Below are 23,067 nucleotides of genomic sequence, written 5' to 3' on the forward strand. Positions count from 1 at the left end.
AATGTACAACTGAAGTGAAGCTGGCCAGAGAACACAGTCTGGTGGTTGGTCAGGACAGCTTTGCTTTGATTGAATAACTGAAATGAACATGACTGAGCCTGAAATGAGTCAGCCGGCTGAAACCTGTTTCTGTTCCTTTGTTGACACATCAAATTGTAGCTCTGATGCCTGCTGGCTTTCTATTCTGGACAGTAATTGCCAGTGATTGCTCTTTACGCATCTCAGGTGTCAGATAGCCTTGTGTGTGATTACATAGCTGCTGAAAAGCAAACCAAGACAACTGATCATTTTATCTTACCCAACGGAAAAAACAATGGAAAATTACCATTCATATTTGAGTAAAAGTAGCAGCACAGAGTAAGAACACATTATGCACTAATCCATAAGCACCAGTTAACATTATTGTACCCTTGAGTGATGATATAAAATTCCTTTTTAACAAGCAGCTATTTTGACGTGATTTGAAGGTGGTCGGACTAACAACAGCATATCATGTTCTATCTGTGGCAACCTGTAACTTTTTCATTAGCAAGTAACTGAACACATTAGCTACTGACTAAATACATCCGTCACATGAATTTATACAGCTATATAGTGGAGGGGAAAAATGCAATGTCTGCATTCTTTGAAAAATTAACTTTTTTTGCCTAACAGTGACATATGTTCCCATCAATCAGTTAGAGGCAAGGCAAGTTAGAGTGTTGTTCTGCTGCCACATTTTCCAGAAACGTCAGAGTTTTTATTTTTGCAGTATCTGCAAAAATGCACTGCAAGGTAGAGTAAAGTAAATGCACTTGGTGAATTTTGCCATCCTTTATTTCATCTTCAGCGTCCATACATAAAATCCATCTTAGGCTTGACAAACAAACATACAGTCCAAACTACAGACCTGATGGGCACTTACACTCACTCAGAGGCGTCTATGCTATAGGTAGGAATATTTGAGATACAGATGAGATAACAGGTCCTGTAAGACAGTTTGGATGAAAATGCTATACACTAACAACAGTCAATACATATCTTATTAAACGGAAAAAATAGCGGCAACTAACAGTTACGACAATACAGATTTTTTTTTTTAGTGAGATAACAATAGAACAGAATAACATATCTTTGAAAGATGTTCCTCTTCACTGTTTGTACCTGACAATTTTTTAAAATCATGAAAAGACAAAGAGTCCTGGTTTCCTCCTGCTTTTGTATAGTCTACAGCTACAGGAACTACATCTTGGTTTTAGTGTGTTTTCTTTAATAGTAGAGCAGTAATGCTTGACTATTACAGGGAGCTCACAAAGTACCCAGAGAATTACCTCAGTTTCCTCGAGTAGAGGTGTGAAATTCTTAGATTAGATTTTGCAGGCGCTTAACCATCACTCAGTGCATCTGAACAATCATAGAAACTTAACTTTCAATACATTTAGCGTCACATTGCTGCAGGGAATGTGTAGAACTCAAACATAAAACTACCAAAGTCACCCTGACGGCCAATGTACGATATTCACTTTAGTCTTAACTCATTAACATGGCCTTTCAAAGCTTGGACTTTGAGACACAAAACACCACTCTTAATTTGGCATTCTTTCAGATATTTCAATACAGCTTTGTGTAATTGGTAGTGTAATGGATCTCATCTTGTGGTGTCAAATGATTTGACTCAAATCCAGTCCAAGAGTGTTTAAAGAGCACAAACTTCAGCAAAGGACGTAACACTTGGAAGGGTTTGTGGAGGAGGTTTATTCTCATTTTTACTATTCATGCTCTCTGTAAGTAAATTAAACCCAAACGGTGTTATATCTCAATGTTAAAGAAGCTTTTATTCCTATATCCAGATCCTGAAAAACAAAATTTACTCAAATCTTACAAATTTATTAATTACATTTTGCTTAATGACGTTAACAAGAACACGTCTTTAAAATAACACATAGCTTCAACCATAGCAAAAAGAGGATTTTATACAGTATCAGGGCTTTTTTTTGTCTACGTTTTCTTAATGTGTTGGTGAACGCTTTTTATTCAGCGCATGCGCAGTTCCCTTGATCGACGGACCCACTGATCCACCAATAGATTCCATCTGCTCGTTTAGCCGTAGTTTTGTATTCTGTTCACCACGCATGCGCAAACCATAACCACTTTCCTCTGAAGGACATTCCTTCCTTAACACTTATATTACAGTGACATGTCTGCGCCACGTGCCGTTTTGTTTTCCTACGTCACTTCCTGCGCGGTATAACCCGAACCAAGAACTATTAGCCTCACAGGTTCCGTTCGTATAATTTTTTACAATCGCTCTCGTCGTCATGTCGCACATTAGTCGCGTTTAACCGCTGACATGTTTGACAGTAATCTGACGTTAATGTTCCCGTTTTATTCCCGTCGCCGCCATCAGCGCTGCGTTAGCTTGAACTGTTAGCTTGAGCTGTTAGCATTCTGCAGCACACGTTCATAACATCATGCTGAGCGGATCGCCTCTGTTCCCGCGGTGTTATTCATTCTAGAGTCACCGGCTTGTCCGTAACGTGCTGACGGCAGCTGCTGAGAACATCGTCATGTCAGATCAGCTGACTGTGGAGCAACAACAGAGGATCGAGGAAAACAGAAGGAAGGCTTTGGAGAGGAGAGCCCAAAGACTTGGACAGACTGTCAGTAAGGACCATCAGGCCCCAGCAGACACCAGCGGGACCTCAATGCGGGTTCATCCCCACAAATACAGCTCGAACTCAGGTCCTGCTGCTGTTGTTCATCACAGAGAAACCTTCAGAAAAGAGTCACCGAGCTCTGGAAGCCAAATCAACCCGCCTGCTCCTGCCAGACAGGTCAGATGTGTGCCTGGAAGTTCACTCTTCTCTTGTTTGGAGGAAGAATAGATCATGCAACCAATTATCTCTTTGTAATTTCCTTTCAGGCACAAATCATCGAGCCTCTTCCTCAGAGCAGGAGTCAACCTGTCTCATCCAGTAGAGGAAGCTTTGGTGCAACTCCGGCTCTTCCCAAATTTAATCTCACCTCCAGCTGCTCTGATGGTGCAGCTGGATCGTTCTATAAGCAAACTAATAATCCTTCACAAAGTCCTGCAGCACAGCTTCCTTCAAAGTCATCAACTCTGAATGCTGTACCTGTAAAAAAGCTTGCCATCTCCGTAAGGGGAAAATGTGTATCTCACACAGAAGACCGCTTCAAAGTGGAAGTGAGCTACCATGCAGGACTGATTGCAGTTTTCAAATCCATCCCCTCAAAGAACTATGGTAAGTGTCCGCCAGTGCATTCTGTTGTTCAGTGATTTGACAGTAAAAGTTACATTTACTTGTAAAAGTTCTGCATGGATGTAGAAATAAAAGCTCTGGAAAAACACCAAATATTAAAAGGGTCTATTCTGACCAAAGATCGAGCCACTCATTTCATGAAAATCAATGTAGTCATTTCTGCTTGGTTCTGTTCAGTCTGCTACCAAATGATGTCCCTTTATAATCAAGATTGACAAATCCTTCATACTAACCAGTGTCAGTGTTCTAAAGGAGAATACCATGTGTCTGGTTTTGCATGTTTATCTTAAAGTGTAATGTTTCTCTTAATAAGTGTATAATATTCCCTTTTACCATAGATCCAGCTACAAAGATGTGGAACTTCAAGCTGGAGGACTACAAACAGCTGAGTATGAATGTTATCATTATCTGTGAACACACACACACACTATTCCTTTCCCACAGTAGGAGCCCAAATTAAAGGCATCTTCTGGCCACTGCCCCTTCACTTCTGTCTTTACTCTGTGTTGCAGTGGAGGAGGCCGGTTCTATTCCCTCTGTGTGCCTGAAGCCTCTGGAGGGAATGGAGGCGCTGGACGTTGCAGCGGCGACCAGCCGAGCCTCTGGCAGCGCGGCTCTGGGGGCCCTGCTAAAGCTGTGTAACGGCTGGCAGAAACCTGGAGCCACCCTGCAGGGCCAGTGCATTCTGGTGTCTCAGACAAAGTTTGAGGTCGACATTGGTTACCATGGTGATGTCATTGCAGCGTTCAAGCAGATGCCAACAAAGAACTATGGTAAAAGTCAAATGGTGGAGCTCTCATTTTATTTAATGGGTGCGTTTTATGATCTGACAAAGGATTTGTGTGTGTGTGTGTGTGTGTGTGTGTGTGTGTGTGTGTGTGTTGTAGATATAAAAACAAGAAAGTGGACCTTTTCACTTGTGGATTACAAGAGGCTCAGTGAGTAGTGTTTTCTTTATTTATCTGGTTCCCCTTTGTTCCCCAGTATGTCTCTGTTCTATTTGCCATCTTGTCTGACCGTTCTGTGTTCCACACCCAGTGGATCTCCTCGGTGGGATAGCAGCAGTGGAGGTGGAGCCTCTGCCCAGGGCGATAGTCCAGGCTTTCTCCGCCAGGTTTGACGGGACTGACGCCAGGTCGCCACACGTCCCTGAGGCGGACCTCTCCAGTGTCAGCCGCTCGCTCACCTGCAGCCTCATGCCCTTCCAGAGGGAGGGAGTTAAGTAGGTGCTTTAGAAACGCCAAATTTGCTCTTTCTGCATGGTGTGGCCAATAACCAAATTTTAGGAGACCAGAACTGGTGCGTGTGTATCATAATAAGTCAATATGTGTGTGTGCCTCTGCTTTGATTACATTTTGTTTGTGATTTAAAGGGTCAAATCAGCGTGGCTCTCACTCGCTGTTATGCTACATCTTTTTACTCCAGTATTTCCTTCAAGTGTTGAAGCCGCTGATGTTCCCCTGTAGTTTTGCAGTATCTAAACAAGGCCGCCTCCTCCTGGCTGATGACATGGGCTTAGGAAAGACTGTGCAGGCCATCTGTATAGCAGCGTACTACAGGAACGAGTGGCCCTTGCTGGTGGTGGCTCCGTCATCTGTGCGGTTCACCTGGGCTGAGGTAAAAACATCCAACAGAGCACTGCTGCTCACTAGTGCTTTGGGGGGAAAAAGGGCTCATTGCTTAGTAGGAACCAGAGATTATCCCTTCTTCCCATTTAATGGTGTCATCATCAGTCTGCATCAAGTCAGCAGGAATTCTCTTAACAATATCCTTCTGCTCTTTTTTGACAACAGCTCTGTCCACTTATAAAGTGATGGTTTCTACTTAAAGCTCTTTGCATTCGACAAATGATCACGCTGTTCTCCTAGGACTACTTGTTCCATTAGATACTTTATCTTCACTCAGGGAGACAGTTGTAATAAATGTCTGACTTCCTTTTTGGTCTCATGGGTGCAGAAAATAATTTGAGTTTTGAAGCAGTGATTTTATGCTGGAGACGATAATACACTGCAGTTACTGTTAATCATATTAAAGAGGTTCTTTTACATATTTTTAAAAAAAATAATGTGCTCCTTGAATTTGTGTATGAGTGTATGAACACACTCTCGTCATCTGAAACCAATTCAAACACATTTCTGTCTTAAACACTTGTTCCAGTTGTCATGCAGGTTGCTACAGCATCATGTCTGTTGCCTCACTGCATGCTGAGAGCTGGTTGGAAGTAACTGTGCTATTTGTGACTGGACTTGTGTATCTGATCCAGCATTCTAGGAAGTATGGGAGTCATTCCAGTGCTGGTATTGGTATCTAAACGATCCCATTTCCTAAAGGTCTATTCACAACACACTAATGCTTGAGCTATGTACTGTGTGTCTCCCCTTCGTTGAGCATTTCAGATGACCTGTTGGGTTTTTTGTCTTTTCTTTGTGCAGTAAAATACTAGACATGAAATTTGTGAGAAAGAGGAGATGAAAAAGCAGCAAATGCCCCCATGAGTCACTGTAGTCACACGGCGTACACTGAAACCACCAGGCTACTATGACAACGCCACACTTGGCTACCATTGAAAGGACGGCGCCTCTTTGTCCGCATTCTTCCCGTCCAATATCGATACTTTCTAATTTTGCAGTTTACCTCTGGTGCCCTCCTTCTTTTGTTTTCCCTCATGTTCTCTAACATCTGCACTCTGATAAACTCGTATGAGCATCACCGGGCTGCACTAGCAGAACATTTTCAGCAGAGCTTTACTCTGCCTTCTGTCGATGGACAAGAAAAGGCAGTCTGTTCTCTAAATAGATATCTTGGATCAAACGCAGTCGTCCAATCAGGAGTTGGCATCACAGAGGAGACTTTAGTCACAGGATGTTGTCTCCGTTAAAGGACACGCTGTCTGGCTCTGCTCTTATCTGCACCGCTAGCCTCGTAAATTTGGCCTGAGCTTCTGCAAAACATGGGAGGTGTAACCAAGTGAATTTAAACCAGGTTGACAGAATGGAGAGCTGGAAAGGGAATCGTCCCAAACATTTGGGCCACTGTGGATATTTTTTGTAAACCATGTGATTGGTTGTTTCCTAGTGAAAAGACCCATCTGTAGTAAGCCTCAAAATTGTTATCGGCTGTTTTTTATCATATTCATGACAAATTTCAGCACCTTGGCATTTTTACAGTGATGATAAATACCATCTGAGAATAATTCAGCCTGAAGGCCGTGCGCCTCTCCATCTGCAGGCCTTCAGGCGCTGGCTCCCCTCCGTGAGTCCTAACAGCATCAACGTGGTGGTGAAGGCCAAAGACAACCTGCAGTCCGGTTTGGTCAACATCATCAGCTACGACCTCCTGAGCAAAGTGGACAAGCAGTTCCAAACAAGCCCCTTCAACGTCCTCATCATGGTTAGCTATGTCCTCTTTACTGGTTGCTCTGTCACAGCCCGAGTCATTATTGAGTAATTCTTTGTACGGCTCTATTGTTTAGTATTATTTTGTGTTATTTTTCAGGATGAGTCTCACTTTCTGAAGAATATGAAGACTGCTCGGTGTAAAGCTGCCTTGCCTTTGCTGAAGGTGCTTCTTCTCTCTTTCATTTAATGCTATATTTGAATGGATATTTTTTTCCTAACATCAAAGAGGTTATATTTTCACTTGTTAGTAGCATTACCTAGCGCTCAGTGGGATGCCTCAGAAATATTCACAGAAGCAGATCAAAGAAAACCTGGAAGTGCTTTCTTTACAGTCCTGTAGATCAAATATCAGATTAGACGGTTTTGCACGTGGCATAAAAACTGTTATAAAAAAACTGCTATAAATTCACGATCCAGCTGAATTTTGTCACATCTGGCTCGTGGTCAGACTTCATTTCTTGCTCTGTCACACACACTCCCCCAGCAGTGCTGTGATCAGAGTTGTTTTTCCATCCTCAGGCGGCAAAGAGAGTGATTCTTCTGTCTGGGACCCCCGCCATGTCCAGACCTGCTGAGCTCTACACCCAAATTCTGGCTGTCAGGCCCACACTCTTCCCTCGCTTCCATGACTTTGGGATGCGTTACTGCGATGCCAAACAGGTTGGTCTTAGAAGCCTTTGTAGTGTGTATGTGTAATGTAATTCAGTGTAGTTAAGGTTTTTAACTCACCGGTATATAATGTGTGGAGATGCAGTGATCAGCATGTCTGCATTCATGTGGAACAATTCGATTTTTGGAACGCAACTCAAAAAATATTCACAATGCTTGAAACGCACTTCCTGTGTGCTGAAGATTCGACATGTGATATTGTGAGAGTTAATTTTTTTAAAAAACAACAAGCATTTCATGAAATTGAAATGTTTCACAAGAATTGTGAGAATTGTAATTCTGGATGATGTTTGTGTGCTTTAAACCCAGTGTGTTGATATATATTAACATTTATTTTTCTCATGTTGTCCCTTGACTGTTTCTACTTCATGACATCATTTAAGTTGTTCTAAGAAGGGATTACACACCATGATTTAAAGGCCTATTACTTCCTCAGTTTGGTCATAGCTGTGGGTTTTGGTTTAGGGGGACACATTTTGAAAATTGGAGTGGTCTGAAAATTTTGCCTTTATCACCTCAGAATTTGCATAATATGGTTCTTGCATCCTGATGGAGACTCAGGCCAGCTGGAGGTGCAGCAGTTGTGACAGATGTTTCATTTTTATGACTGAAAGCAAGCTTCCCACTCTGGCTTGTTTTTGGATTAATTTGCATTAAAACTAATCTCATGAAACCTCAACATTCTAACAGTCCTGCTTCTTGCTCTTGAGATGGTCCTGTCAAATTTACCTTACGTCTTATATGTCCTTAATCCATCTGGTCATCATCCTCCAGTGTTTCCTGTCCCACTCTGTGTATCTAGACCACCTGGGGGTGGGACTACTCTGGCTCATCTAATCTCGGGGAGTTGAAGCTGTTACTGGAGGAGTCTCTGATGTTACGGCGCCTCAAGTCTGACGTCTTGTCCCAGCTTCCTGCTAAACAGCGGAAGGTTGTCATGGTGACCATAGATGGTATCAACACCCGAATTAAAGCTGCTCTGTCAGCTGCTGCTAAGCAGTTGACGAAAGGGCATCACAATGTAAGTTACAAATGTGTCCTTAAGTTATTAGGGAACTGGAATATTACCATAAATTACCCATATATGGTAGTATGTGGTGTTTGTGGTATGTTAAAATCAAAAATGTGGGTCAAATGTATCAAAAAGACATTGGATGTAATTTCATGTCAAATAAAATGTGATGGTGATATGCAGTATGTTTATATATTTCTGTAGATCCCTCCACTTGTAAACAAATGATATATAGTTGGATATAAAGCTGGAGTCATGGTGATAAAACGTGTCAGCTTTATCAGTTTACTTCACATGCGGGAGTCCTTCGGAGCCTCAAACAGTTACAAGCCCCTTTGAACTGACCCAGAATACTCCAGCAGGCTTTACTGTAAGAGTTCTTGTACTCACATAGCGCTGAGCTTGATTGTTCATAAATACATTGCTCCTCGGAGTAATGGCAGTCTCATCTGGACATGGAGCAGAGTCGAGTGTCAGTCCTTATTGTTTTGTCGTTTCTTGTCTCTTTATCAGAAAAAAGAAGAGAAGGAAGCCCTCCTCGTCTTTTATAACCACACAGCTGAAGCCAAGCTTCAAGCTATTATGTAAGTATGAGCCCTCTAATGGTGCTGGATCAATGCTTCTAATCATCTTAAATTTGATGAGTATAGAGATAAAAATGTCAAATAAACCAGATTCTTTTGTCAGACTGGTGTGTTTTGTGTTTTTCAAAGGGAGTACATCGCAGACATGCTGGAGGGTGGAAGAGAGAAGTTTCTAATTTTTGCCCATCATAAACTGGTCCTGGATCATATCACTGCTGAACTTGCCAAAAAGGTTGGTGAAATGTAGAGATACCACACGTCAGTCTTATAGGTGAGTATCTGGTGAGATTGCAAATAAATCTTTCTTAAATTCCATCTACAGAATGTCAGTTTCATTCGTATCGATGGGGCCACTCCATCAGCAGAACGGCAGCAGCTGTGTGAGAGGTTCCAGTTCTCCACAAACACCTGTGTGGCTGTGCTTTCTATTACAGCAGCTAATATGGGCCTCACCTTACACTCTGCTGACCTGGTGATCTTCGCAGAGCTTTTCTGGAACCCTGGGGTAAGCTGAGGACGTTAAGGCTGCATCTAGACGACTTTAGGAACATGATTTTTTATTTTTTTTTTGGACATAAGGTTGATTCCAGGCAACCAATCTCTTTTTATCCAGTGTTTTGTTCTCTGGAGATAACCAATGAGAGCTTAAATAAAGTGATGAGGGGTTTATTTCTTCAGGTGGCCAGACACATGGAAAATCTCTGTTGAAACAAATTTAACTCAGTCTGCTAGTGAAATAAACTGGTGGTGTTTTGAGAGCATGCTAACCAACCCAGTAAAACAGATTCTTTTTGGATCTTTTTAGTTATCGTTCCTCTAGTGGCCAACACCAACACTGCACATCTGCAGCATCTGTCTGGACTAATTTAGTAGTACTGCATGTAAAAGTCTGTATCCTTGCCAAAGGGAATGTTCTCACTATTGCCTGGGAAATTTCATCCAGACACCATGTGGGCTCCCCTTCGACTTTGATTGGAGACATTATTACCAATTTTCATGTCTACAGTTTCTGTAATCGGGGACTAAAATGATGCACTGATTATAGCACAAAGAGAGAAATCTGTAATGTAGAAGTAAAAGTGAAGCATTTTTCCATCCATTTTCATTGGAGACGAGACCATTTTAGTCGTCTCGTCTTCAAGGCACTTTTCTGCCTTGCGGATTATGGCGGGTCAGCTGACTACAGGTAGCAGGCAGGGTACACCCTGGGCACATCGCCACCGCATGGTGGTGCTGACATATTTTTAGATAAGCTAAATATCAGATGATTCTTCTAAGTCAACCTTTGTAGCAGCGATGACAGCTTCAGTTCCATGACAAATCGCAGTAGTGCTTTCATTTCAGAGCTAGAAATTTAAGGCTGGATCATACATAATATTTTTTACATTTTGATTCAGTGTTAATGACTACTGTGTTCATAAATCATCAACTTTTAGAGTTTCAAACATTTTGAGTGTGGGTAGTGTATTTTAACTATCTGTGCTGGAGGTTTCCAATCTTCACTGCAGTCCTCCAGCAGCGAAAAGCTGAAACAAGTGCAACCTAACGTCAAGCTTTGGTGACCAGTCAGTCAGACTTGCTGGTATTGTTGTTCAAACTGTTTTTGTAAGAGTTTCCATGATTTAGCTCGGTGCCTCAAATCATCATGACAGGAGGTCGCAGCGGTAGCAGTGGAGAAAACCTCACCAGAAGAGACCAGGCGTAATCCAGACAGGGTTTATTGACCCAACCGTGAAATTGTCCCTGTAGTGTTCTTCCACACCGCCACACAAACCTGTGCTCATTACTGCAGCACCAGAGTTGGTTTGAACGAGCCCTTCGGGGTCACTGCTGATGAAAGAAGGCAGTAAGCGTTTTATAATTTGAAAAAAACAACAAAAACAAAAAACCTTACACTCCTTTTTTGCCATGCTTCTTTTTGTGTGTAGGTGCTCATTCAGGCTGAAGATAGGGTTCACCGTATTGGACAAACCAGCAATGTGAACATTCACTACCTGGTTGCTAAGGGATCTGCTGATGATCATTTGTGGTATGTTTCAGCCAGTGGGTATTATGATCCAATGACTAAACTGCATTTGCATTATCTGTCTTTCAATGTTTTTCTGCCTCTGAGCCAAAAACTGAATCTGTGGAGTGTTCAGTTTATGTGGTGTGAGATATAGACAGTGCTCTTAATTGTATCTGCTCTAATAACTTTCATCTATGTAATAATCCAGGCCAATGATCCAGGAGAAAATGAACATTTTGGAGCAAGTGGGTCTGTCTGAGTCCAACCTCTCTGACAATGCTGTGAATGCCAGTTTCCACTCGAAGGTAAAGTCTCCATCTGCATGTGTAATAATTTTCTTCGTTTTAAATACTGTACTATACATGTACTTACATGAAAATGTGTCTGGAGATGACGTTACACAATTCTTGTATTTGTTCAGAACCCTAACCAGAGGAGCATTAAGGAGATGTTCCAGAGATCTTTTACTGAGAACGACGACATGGACGAACTCATCTTACAGGAGGCTGCAAATAATTGGGACGACACCGCCTGAAAGCGGTTCTGGTCAGCACCACGGCACGTTGGACAAAGGGGAACATCAAAAACTATTTCGACAAATGCCTTGAAAACCTTTTCCACTGACCAGTGCTATTAAAATCACTTTCAATCTTGCTTATTGGAAACAAGCTTCAGTCGTAAGTTTTCAGACCATCATGACTGATTTTAATTCAATAACAAATACGTGTTATTTTTGTAGACGTAAAGTAATATCGTAATTCACATAAATGTTTTTTGCAAGAATAAATGTGTTTTATAATCCTTCATAAACTGTAATCTTATTCCTATTGTTATGGTATTTAGCATTAGCTGTTCTTTTAAGACTCTAAATCATAAACCCCCCCACTCCCAGGGGATCCACCGGTGGGATCTCATTCTCATTCTTAGCCCCTAAACAGATAATTTAGCCAGAGGTAGTTGTCCTCAATTTTTAAGCTATCCTATTAATATTGAGGAAACACACTCAAGTCTAATTTCTCTTTACAGCATGGAATGCTGGCAATCCAAGATTTAATATATCTAGATATGCAACTTGCAAATAACATCACCGACATGTAGTGCATGCTATTTTTGTAAAAGCATTATTTTATCTTATTTTAAGACAGATTTTATTTTCTTTGTAATGTCACATAGTATTCCTACAACACCAGAGAACATGAACTAATTAACGTGTAGTGATTGATTCAGTTGATGGAATCAGTGCTCTGATCTGCTGCTGGACTGCTTGGATCCAATTGATGTGGGTCACCTGAAAGGGAAGAGAGGAAAACCAGCTCAAACACATGAAGATCGAGATGCTGGATTGTTCTAGAGCTGCTTAAAGTTGTTTTCTTTTTCATATAAATTTATAATGCTTTAACAAAATAGGGTAGGGTCATAACAGTTATTAACACAATTTGAATTACAGTTGTCCTCCAGATCCAAAATGCAGCTGTCACTTTTTGCGTCAGTGTCACAAGACTTGTCTTTGCCGTGATATTAAATTGCTGATCTTGTCCTGTTTAACCCAGTTTGACACTCACTTTAGATATAAAAACCTGGTGGATGGAACAATTCTTTCATACCTTCTTCTTGTGGGAGATCGTTACTGGAAACTTCATGAACTGGAGATCTTGACATTGCTGTGTTTTCATCTGAAGAATGATCTTCCTCTTTTGCTGAAAGAACAAACATCAAGCTCAGGTTTCCAATGTTTGTCATTTTAGACAATACAAAATATATTCAAAGAAATACACAGTAATTTCTAGCATGCAAAGAAAAAGCAGCAAAAACAGAATTATTTGAATGAATCCAGATCTACAACAGACCAAAGAACCTGCCACACACTGACACGCATGATTACCTAAAATGGTTTCGTCCGTCTCTCCATCACCACTGAGCTCTGCGTCTGATGACATGTCGCCAAAGACGAACCGAATCTTCTCGTCTGCATGTTGCTCACTTGAGGAGCCGTGGACGGCATTGTGGAGGATGTTGGAGGCAAAGCGGGCCCTTAGAGAGTTTGGGGACGTCATTTTAGCTTGATCAGGGTCTGTGGGGCCCATCATGGTCCTCCACTCCTCCACTGCATTTTCCTTGGTCAGGATGAGCATCATGCAGGGCCCACTGAAGCACAAAGAATTTTTTTGTGTGATGTAAAGGACATTTTAGCAGCAGAGGGACACATTTCTATGGTTATACAAGCAGCCTTTGACTGCAGCTTCACTCTACTATAATTTTCTGAATTTAAAAGAAAAAAGGATGTCTAGACGTCTAGGCTACCATTGTGCTGGATTTGAAATGTGTTGGTGCAAGTTTTTCAGGTGCTGAGGTTTAATGTAGCTCTTACATTTTGTTCACTGCATAGTAATTCAATCACTTGTTCTTCACCTAATTCTTGAATTCCATAAAGAGATCATGTGTTAACTTAGGTAAGAATAAATGTCAAACATTTTTGAACAATTCGAATAAAAAATAAAACCAAAGCTTCACCTGATGTTGAAGTATACTGACAGGGACCTACGTCTCACCCCATTGTGTCCAAGTAGTTGCATAACAACCGAGTGAAGAGACTAATCGAGGCGGAAGACAACTCTAAAACCCGAGATGTGTGGTGGAACAAAGAACGAAACCGAGACGGCCTTCCCAGGCTCTCGCCTGAGGCTGCCTTGATTCTGAGCTGCTAAGATTACTGTTAGAAGTGCTGTTAAAAAATTTGCAGCGGCATCAAGAATTAGGGCAGGTTTGCTGTTCTTGTTTTGCCTTTCCTCTTAGGCTGTGTCCAGGGATAGACTAACCGACACATGAATTCCACCAGCGGGTTGAAGAAAGGCTTCTCTCTGTGCTCTTTGTAGAACTCCTCAGCCATCTCCTTCGACAGCACCATCTCCTTCAGCTGCGTCACAGAGAAACCGCTGCCTTGGATCTCCTCTAAAATTGTCTCTGTTTTGATTGAAGAAGTATGAGGATGACATCATTATCTCTAATAATCCACTCAAATTCATATGAATTACGATTTATATGGTAATAATGATCATAAAGCACCTGTGTGTTCCTCCATAGCATCAGGTTTGATCACTGCCAGAGTTTTCTGTTTAGGGAAGAAGAAGTTGATCTCTCGTTCTGCCTCCTCATGACTGGCGCTGCCATGCAGCTGGGTGACGGGTCCGTTCTCTGTGGCAAACCGGGCCCTTAGGCTGAGTGAGCATGATTCGAGTTAGCATCTATACCTAACTACTGATGTTTGCTGGATTCAGTAGCTTCAATGATTCGTTTTGAGAAATAGAAATCAAATTTATTGTACTGTTTTTTGCTCTTGGCTCAGTTTTCTGTTAGATACGTCTTCAGATTGGATCATGACAATCCTAAGGAACTGCAGTAAACATAATGCAAATAATTTGTCCTAATATGCCTCTTTGCCTTCTTACAGTAAGCCCCTCTTTCTCTTTCTGGACTCATTTACTCGTGATAAGGAATAGACTCACCCATCACTCACCATTCAGGACTCTCCTCTCTGGCTTTATCAACATCAGAAGGACCGAGGATGTTCTTCCACTGATGGACAGCTCCTCTTCTAGCGAGAGCCAAAGCTAGCACTGGCCCACTGTAAATATGCATATTTTACATACATGAAGATCTGCAGTAATGTACTGCTCTAAAGATTCTTCAGAACACTGTGTCAGTCACCTGGTCACGTTCTGGAGTAGAGCAGGGAAGTAGTCCTGGTCAACATGCTGGAAGTAAAACTTTCTGACCTGCTCCTCCGTCAGCGTCACCTCTCTTTGGAGATCCACTGTGAAGCCTGACTTGTGGATCTGAGCCAGGATCTCTTCTACAGAAGAGCAGATGACACACAGCACACCTAATTGCTATACAAAGCTAATGCATTCTTGATTCGATAAATCTTCAATAAATTTTGCATTTATCGAAGTGCATGATCATTTCAAAGGATGCAGGTTGTGGGGTTGTTGATCTGTACTAACATCACATAGAGAGGTATTTCTGAAATGTAGCTTTTCCTCATTGAGATAAATAAGGTCGAAAAAATAATAGAAACACTCGTCAGTATAACGCGATACAATGAAACTACCAAAACGGCACTCTTTAAATTGACCCCACAATTTATTTGCTACCTCTCATCAGCAGTCTGAATAAAAACATTATCTTATCATTTTTTATTCTATATTTCATTTAATTAGCCTGCATTTGTTTGAGGCAAACTTGCTCCAGACAGTTGCCAAATTCTAGGATGAAAATGTGATAACCTGTTTTTTTTTTGTAATGATCCGTTGCAAAAACTACTAGAAGTTAACCTTTATTTATGGAGTCAAGACGCAGCCCCATGATGTCAGTCTGACCCGTGTTTGTGTGTATCTGTGGTTGTGTCAGTGTGTGCTTGTGGATTCTGGCACAGCCCTACCTCTGTTCTCTCTGGCAGCGTCGGGCCGGATGAGGGCCAGTGTCCTCTCCACACGCTCTTCCTCCCCATCCTGCTCTGCAACCGAGTCGCTCCTGAAGTTGGGGAAGAAGAAGGCGAGTTCCCTGCTGGCCTGGTCGATGTTCTCACTACCATGAATGGCGTTGAACAGCGTCTGCGTGCCGTATTGTGCCCGTAAGCTGCAGGAAGCCAGGGGTGGGGGAGAGAGGAGAGGGAAGCAGATGGTTGCTCGGCTGGTGCTCAGCTAGAGAGGAGCATATTGTTTGGGTGTGTCTGACAGAGCTGGCTAAAATGTGCTGCTCATTCGCTTTTTTTTTTCCAGACTTGAACTTGAGATTGTCACAGATTCACACTGGTGTAACCAGCAGAGCACGGATAAGAGTCTGTGCTGTAAACAAATGTTTCGTAGCGAAGATAACTTCATAAAACTGAAGCTGACAGTTTTAATGCCTTTGTCGATGTTTTTGAATCCAGTAACGAACCTTTCTGGCTTTTCTCTCTTTGCTTCCTCCATGTCTGCTGGTCCAATGAACTCACGCCACGCTGGTACAACGTTGGCTGTGCCCTCAGCCTGAGAGAGCACTAGAATATGGGATGGACCACTGGACATGAAATGTACCAAGTCCTCAAAGCAAACCTACAAACCACCATCAAGCACACGCACGCACGCACACACACACACACGCACACGCACACGCACACGCACACGCACACACACACACACACACACACACACACACACACACACACACACACACACACACACACACAGCAGAAAAGAACAATCAGTGTTTCATTTTCAATGAAAACCACTCAGTAAGAGCGGATGAGAGATGAAAATTTGCACGGCTTCTAAAAAGAGATAAAGAAAATGTACATTTTCATCACCATTGTTGTTTTAACTGCCACATTTCCTCACATGTTGTGTACTGCTTAATCTCTGATCATTCACATCACAATCAGCACAATAAGCACAAAAATCCGCTGACACCACAGATCTATTTTCAGCTCTGTGCAGAGATCCAGATGGACGTGTGATGTCTTGCAAACTAATTGAACTGATTTTGCACTGGTTGGCAGAGCTCTCCCATCAGGATCCTGACTCAGAATTTAATGTCACAAACACACACTAATCTGATCAGCGGTGTGTCTAATACACACATCTCTAGGATGAGACACACACATGGTGTAAGTCATTGTGATACGTCTTCACCTCATACCTCTGCTGCTTTGTGCTGGTAAAAATCCCGAGCTTCGGTGTCAGTCAGCGTGCGCTCCTCGTGGGCCAAGATTTCAAACCCGGCATCTTGAATCTAGCCAGGGGTGCAATGTCAGATAATGAGCTAATGTCAGTCGGAAGGCTTCAGACAATCTTGTCTCCACAGAAGGTGAATAGCGGTAATGTCTGTGTACCTTCATGACGATCTCATTTGCCTTGCCGTGGGCAACAGCATCTGGCTTTATGATGGCAACCGTGTAGGATTTACTGGCAGGAACTGCAGGAGAGAAGAGCAGAGTGAGAGTTGATCATTAAAGCAGATAAGGAATGTACACCCAATCAAGATGGCACTGGGAAACAAGATTTGTAATCACAGCAGAAACATTGTCAGCATCAATGCCAATGGAAAAAACAAATGTCCACGAATGTGGACAGACTGTTTTGTCAGTACCAATTACTGTTTCTTCATTTGTTTCACGCTGAGTCATCTCCTCGCTGCCATTCTTTTCTTCATCCACCAGACCCTCGTCTTTAACCTAAAAGATACACATTAAATACAGTAACACATTCACACACACTCCCTTGTATGATTAAATTAAATTTCTTCATTTGCAGTACTTTTATACTGCATGTTTAACTTGTGTTTCTAGTTTGTTTTCTTCTGTTTTATGTTCTGAAAGTTAAAAACTTGATAAAAGACCTACATAATTTAATAACAGGCTAGTAGCTGATGAATTTTCTGTTAAAAAACTGATGAATCTCTTTAAATAAAAGCCTTTCACAACAATAAAAATGAAGATACATATGAAATGAATTTCTTAAGAGTTTTAGCTGCTGCAGCTTCAGCGTCCTGCTGTAGTACTGCTGTCAAACCCTTACGGTTCTCTGGGAAACATGAATACAACAGAGGCATTGTTAAAGTTGTACCAAAACACCAGTTTATTCCCTAGAAGGACAAGTGAAACTAATGAAAAAGGATTATTCTTTCAGTTCTAGTGTGTTTGAACAAATGTGTGTATTATGTAACTATGTGTGATTGTGTGTGTGTGTGTGTGTGTGTGTGTGTGTGTGTGTGTGTGTGTGTGTGTGTGTGTGTGTGTGTGTGTGTGTGTGTGTGTGTGTGTGTGTCTTATGGCTCACTGTTTTGCGTTCACCACCTTGCTCCAGGACCCTCTTCTCATTGGCCAGTTCTTCCACAATCATCCTCTGAAGGAGGGGAGCGTTGGCCCCTCGCAGCACCGCCACCAGCTCCCCACCCTGTTCATTCAGCATAAATGCACGATACACAAATACACAAATAACAAGGAGTGACATAGAGATAGACAGAATGCCGGGGCCTAAGGGAAGCAACAAACACATGATGCAAAAACACTTTCAGCAGCACATAACATAAAAGAAAGCTCTCAGCTTAGAATTCATTAATACTTCAATAATATTCAGCGGAGAAGCTTTATTCTTGTGCTGATTCATTTATTTTCATTTATTTACACTGATACAAATCTATATGTAAAGGGGAGCCCTCTAAGTGTTAACATTCCTAACATTCATAAATATAAACATTTGTTTTTATATAAAAATGAGAAGACAAACATGATAATCTCAGCAACAAGTAGAACAACAGATTTATTAACTTTCAAAAAACATACTTAAATGTATTCAAACATGAAGAATATTCTGATGGAACAGCTAAAACCTTTAAGATCCAAAAGATTTACAATACTGTACTTAGAAAATTTAGAGTAGAATCTTCAATAAGAATTTATGTTTTGTTTTTTTCTAGGAACAATACTATTAAAAACCCAACAAACAAACACACTTACTCCATAGAAAAGGAAGGTTGGCTCACATTTCCCTCGATATTTCTCCAGAGTATCGATACTGTCTGCCTCAGCCTGCACACGCACACGCACGCACGCACACACACACACACACACACACACACACACACACACACACACACACACACACACACACACACACACACACACACACACACACACACACACACACACACACACACAGCTTTGACGTTGCTCCTCTTTTAATTCTGGTTTCAATTAAAAATTGAATTATTTTGCTGTCAGATTCCTTACTGTTGCTAAATGCAGTAGGTCATCACCCAGTTCATTCTTTATTTTTCGCAGGAGACTGACCACAGCTCGACAGGGACCACACCACTGCTGGTACACATCTACAACTAGAAGAAGAGAGACACTATGTGCGTGGTCAGAGTGGGAATCAGGCACAAAGGATGGGCGCATCATGTAGTGTAACTGTGTAGTTCTCCTACTGAACACAGGGGGGCGCTAGCACACAATAAATCACTTTAACAACAGCCGCTCCTTCACAGAGCCGACCTGGTCAATAGCAGCTGAATAACAACGGAGAACGTTGACTTAGAGTAGAAAGGAAATGTCCTACCTGTTAAACCCTTGGTGGCCAGCATCTCCTCCCACTGCTCCTGGTTGGTGACACACACCTGGACGAGAAGCAACCACAAAGAAGACTCATGCTTCACACAGGCTGCTTCACCACTTCTGTCATTAATGCGTTCCTCTTACCTGAAGACTTGCTTCTTTCTTTTTGCCTGCCATTTGCAAAGCAGAGGGCCTACATAAAAAGAAACGAACATAAAAAAAACAAAAAAAACAAAAACATTTATTAAAGGTATAATATATATTTAAAAAACACAGGCCAAATGACGTTAACTTAGGTTAATACAAAGTTGAACTAGCCACCCGAATTTATAGTATGCACAGTTGCTTATACGTCACGTAATCTAACTCAAATCCAGGTCGCAATTGTTTGGAATCTATGTTGCTATGCAACGACGCCCTCCGGTTTTGGTGGTAGGGATCTGTCATCTGATTGGAGGACGCCACAACGTGTTGTGTTCACGGACAATCAGAGGAAGTCTGATGCCCTTCAATGCATCGGTCAACGAGATCTGGACGTCACGTGATCGCCCATGTTTCTGTTTGTGAGATTTGTATTTTGTCAGCTTATTTTATGCAGCATGTTGTCACCTGAGATGAACTTCACCTCACAAGTACAGCGTGTAAGAACAAAACACCTACTGATGGATCAGAGATTATAACCCTGGGTTGGATAATTCCATTTTGTAACATTCTGTTTTGGATGTCTTTGAATCACCTAGAACATTTGATGATTGTACCTGCATGAGATGTAATATTTGAGAAGCTAATCTACTGCTGCTGTACAATTATAACCGTGTATTAACAAATTTAAGTAATTTGGTAAGACAATGACTCCGACAATTAGATAGCAGATTTGAGCTGAAAATGAATTGGTCGTTATTCATTGATATGTTTTTTTTTTTCAATTCAAAGCTGCTCAGCTTTTCTTTGCCTTTTATGATATTAAGATGATTATTTTGGGGTTGGTTTGGACTCTTGACTGCGCAAAACTAAACATTCAATATTTGCTTTTACTTGGAAATTACAAATGAAACTTCTCACATTTTGTTTTTTTTGCATTTTGTAGCCCTTCAGTCTTGCTAGGGGAAAAAACGCTCTCTTCAATCAGAGACATGAGAGTGAAGTAAAGATAATGGTTAATTGTAGAAGATGATTTGTGATAATTAGTCAGAAAGTCACTCTTCAGGGAACTAATGATCGAGCTGCAGAAAGATGAATCTGTTACCGGAGTCTAGACACAGGTAGCGGAATCTAGTGGTTGAAGTGACGAAACTGATGATTCCACAAAAGGTAAGCAGTGATGGGGAGGTGGATGGCATACATTACAGCAGAATGAAAGATCATAACACTTAAAAAGACAGCAGCAAGATGATATGGAAGTATGTCACTGTGTTTTTAGAACAGCTATTGAAAGCTCCCGACAATAACAGTCTGCATGAGACGTGTTAATGTCAGGACAATCTGAGGGTGGTCTACAAGCTCAAATGAGAAAAGTATCTGTCATCTTGATTGAACATAATTTTATCTGTTTAGCACCAGAAGTACAATAATAAAACACTTGAGTGTCATCAGCAAAGATTTATCCTGTATTGTCAAGTTATTTATAGTCACTTGGGAACACAGCAACACATGAACGAGAAAATGTGTGAAAATTAGTTTCTGGAACAGCCAAGTAAGACAGAGCCATGCCATCATTCGATAGTGTTATTCTATTGTTACCATAACATCTGTGCTGCCATGGTGATGGTTGTGTGTGATTTTGTTTGTGGGAACAAGAGGTAGGACAGTGTGTGTGATATATGGTGTTCAGCATTTAAGTTCTATATATAATTAAGTGTTTAAGACAATATATTAACACAATAAGTCATTTTGTCTGTATTCTGTGGTTTGTGGTGAAACCTGCTCTCACTCAGAGCTCTGCTGACACCTCAGACAAGCTTTCCTCAAACTGTAATATTTTATTCAACATTGAAATAGCACTCTGAAGGAATCAGACCACTTTTGCCTGCTCTTCCCACATGAATTTCAATGAACTGCTGCACTTCAACTGGCAGTTCAGCTCCACACAGCCTCCTCCCTCACACACACACAAAAAAAACAAGCCCAGAAAAACAAGCTGAACAATTAGAGTAATTTTGCAATGTGACAGTGAGTGAGAAAGAAAAACAGAAAATGAGACACCCAAAAAGAAATTGCTTGGGCAGTGCAGTTTATTTTGCTCCTGATTTGCTGTATGATGGACCATGTGACATGTTTCTATTAGTAACCCTTTGTCTCACTCGGAGCTCATTATGCAGGCAGATGGGAGCTACAGTCACCTCCCCTCTATCATGAGGGCTGTGAGAAGGTCCTGACACAGTGCTTGCCCACAGAAATAATATTCATACAGTGTGTAATATGCAAGTCTGTGTTTTTGTTATACTTTTCATCAGAGAGACACGAGGAGGAGACTGCATTTGTTCTATTATGTGGAACAAAAGAAACATTGATTTGACACTTTTTTCCATGTGCCAAAATCAAATATTGGCCTCTGAGTCATCGAAAAACAACAGCAGTGAACGCTGCTGTCAGTTTGCAGTGGACTCAACACTGAACAGTCATGCTCCTGCAAAATGAAATGTGATTGCTCCTTCCCGGGGGGAGTGGGAGAAGATGGCTGGTGGATATTAAACAGCATTCCACTATCATAGTGAAATCTGTGATGCTGAACAAGAAGCATTAAGAACGGATGTAAACACTTCACACTAATATGTTTTGTGGTTGTCAATATCTTGAGGAGGAGTGAGGCGTGCTTTCTGTGTTGACAATTAGTTAAAGCCTGCCTCCCCTCCTTGATCCCTCTTACCTCTGCCATCATTCACTCCTCTCTCACCACTGGAACTGTCCCTAGTTCGTTCAAAACTGCTGCCATCACCCCGATAATGAAAAAACCTTGTGCTGACCCCTCTGACTTCAACAACTTCCGTCCCATCTCCAATCTACCTTTCATTTCTAAAATTCTGGAAAAGACAGTTGCCTCCCAACTTCATTCTCACCTCTCACACAATAACCTGTATGAACAGTTCCAGTCTGGTTTTCGCCCACTCCACAGCACTGAAACTACCCTCAGCAAAATCACTAATGATCTTCTTATGGCAGCTGATTCTGGACTCCTCACCATCCTCGTCCTACTTGACCTGAGTGCACCCTCCTCAACAGACTATCTTCTATTGGCATCACCCACACTCCGTTAGCCTGGTTTTCATCTTACCTTTCTGGCCGCACTCAGTTCATTCAACTCAATTCCGTTAATCCTCCCCCACCCCTGTCACTTCAGGCGTGCCCCAGAGTTCAGTCCTGGAGCCCCTTCTTTTCATCATCTACCTTCTTCCCCTTGGCAATATTTTTCGTAAATTCAACATTCATTTTCACTGTTATGCTGATGACACCCAGCTCTACCTCACCACTAAACCCTCGTCCACTCTTCCGCCCAACTCTCTCACTGATTGCATCTCTGAAATAAAAATCTGGTTCACCCTAAACTTCCTTAAATTAAACAACAATAAAACCGAGGTCCTCCTTATTGGTACCAAATCCACCCTTTCCAAAAAGGACAGCTTTACTTCGTGTGTCTGCGTGGGTTCTGTCCGTGTTCTCCAGCTTCCTCCTGCCTACACAAACATGCAGCTTAGCTGAATTGATCAATCCAGATTGTTCCTAGGTATGAATGTATGCGTGTGGTTGTTTGTCTTTCATGTGGTCCCGCGATTAGTTGTACCCCGCCTTTCACCTGTAGCCAGCCGGGAAAGGATTCAGCAACACCCGTGACCCGCAAGGTGGATAAGATAGGATATTCTATTGACAGGAACATTTCAATTGTCCCGTCTACTAGAAGATGGATGGATATAGTGAGGAGTAATCAGGGTAATCATTCCTTCTGAAATTCTCTTTTTGACTAATCAGCAAGAAAAATAAGGAACAAATTGTCCTCATTTCTATTATTTAATTATCATCCTAGTCATTCAAGATTCTTATGTAGATTAA

General features: G+C 41.7%; 2 protein-coding genes across 3 annotated transcripts; one reads left to right on the forward strand and one right to left on the reverse strand.

The window, feature by feature from the left end:
* The first annotated feature begins 2,169 nt into the window (after positions 1-2,169).
* smarcal1 (SWI/SNF related, matrix associated, actin dependent regulator of chromatin, subfamily a-like 1) lies at positions 2,170-11,720 on the forward strand. Its single transcript, XM_068330099.1, has 17 exons — positions 2,170-2,813; positions 2,903-3,242; positions 3,599-3,649; positions 3,773-4,033; positions 4,148-4,198; positions 4,299-4,482; positions 4,727-4,877; positions 6,489-6,650; positions 6,756-6,821; positions 7,178-7,318; positions 8,130-8,348; positions 8,853-8,923; positions 9,053-9,155; positions 9,246-9,428; positions 10,852-10,952; positions 11,140-11,236; positions 11,353-11,720. The coding sequence occupies exons 1-17, from the start codon at positions 2,547-2,549 to the stop codon at positions 11,464-11,466; spliced, it is 2,562 nt and encodes an 853-aa protein (XP_068186200.1). The 5' UTR covers positions 2,170-2,546; the 3' UTR covers positions 11,467-11,720.
* A 354-nt stretch (positions 11,721-12,074) lies between these two features.
* nme9 (NME/NM23 family member 9) lies at positions 12,075-19,274 on the reverse strand. Of its 2 annotated transcripts, XM_068330101.1 has the most exons (17): positions 19,168-19,274; positions 19,028-19,085; positions 18,700-18,803; positions 18,427-18,498; positions 17,747-17,863; positions 17,058-17,142; positions 16,801-16,883; positions 16,608-16,700; positions 15,870-16,024; positions 15,370-15,566; positions 14,637-14,781; positions 14,446-14,553; positions 13,995-14,146; positions 13,748-13,892; positions 12,814-13,076; positions 12,536-12,628; positions 12,075-12,219 (listed from the first exon to the last, which is right to left on the reverse strand). In XM_068330101.1, the coding sequence occupies exons 1-17, from the start codon at positions 19,198-19,200 to the stop codon at positions 12,155-12,157; spliced, it is 1,968 nt and encodes a 655-aa protein (XP_068186202.1). In that variant the 5' UTR covers positions 19,201-19,274; the 3' UTR covers positions 12,075-12,154. The 2 variants fall into 2 exon arrangements, with proteins under 2 accessions (XP_068186202.1, XP_068186203.1); XM_068330102.1 differs by lacking the exons at positions 18,700-18,803; positions 19,028-19,085; positions 19,168-19,274 and having other exon boundaries at positions 12,077-12,219; positions 17,764-17,863; positions 18,427-18,493.
* Between the last annotated feature and the right edge of the window lie 3,793 nt (positions 19,275-23,067).

The sequence above is a fragment of the Antennarius striatus genome, chromosome 12 (assembly GCF_040054535.1).
Source record: "Antennarius striatus isolate MH-2024 chromosome 12, ASM4005453v1, whole genome shotgun sequence".
Taxonomy (NCBI): domain Eukaryota; kingdom Metazoa; phylum Chordata; class Actinopteri; order Lophiiformes; family Antennariidae; genus Antennarius; species Antennarius striatus.

What these genes read in the sequence shown, in the direction of transcription:
- nme9 (XM_068330101.1), bottom strand. Translation starts at nt 19,200, where the DNA reads ATGGCAGGCAAAAAGAAAGAAGCAAGTCTTCAG. An exon ending in AAATGAAGAAACAGTAATTG is followed by an intron (nt 16,884 to 17,057) that starts GTACTGACAAAA and finishes TCTCTCCTGCAG; the next exon opens with TTCCTGCCAGTAAATCCTAC. An exon ending in AAGAGAGAAAAGCCAGAAAG is followed by an intron (nt 15,567 to 15,869) that starts GTTCGTTACTGG and finishes GGCTTCCTGCAG; the next exon opens with CTTACGGGCACAATACGGCA.
- smarcal1 (XM_068330099.1), top strand. Translation starts at nt 2,547, where the DNA reads ATGTCAGATCAGCTGACTGTGGAGCAACAACAGAGGATCGAGGAAAAC. An exon ending in GATGCCAACAAAGAACTATG is followed by an intron (nt 4,034 to 4,147) that starts GTAAAAGTCAAA and finishes TGTGTGTTGTAG; the next exon opens with ATATAAAAACAAGAAAGTGG. An exon ending in GCCAAGCTTCAAGCTATTAT is followed by an intron (nt 8,924 to 9,052) that starts GTAAGTATGAGC and finishes TGTTTTTCAAAG; the next exon opens with GGAGTACATCGCAGACATGC.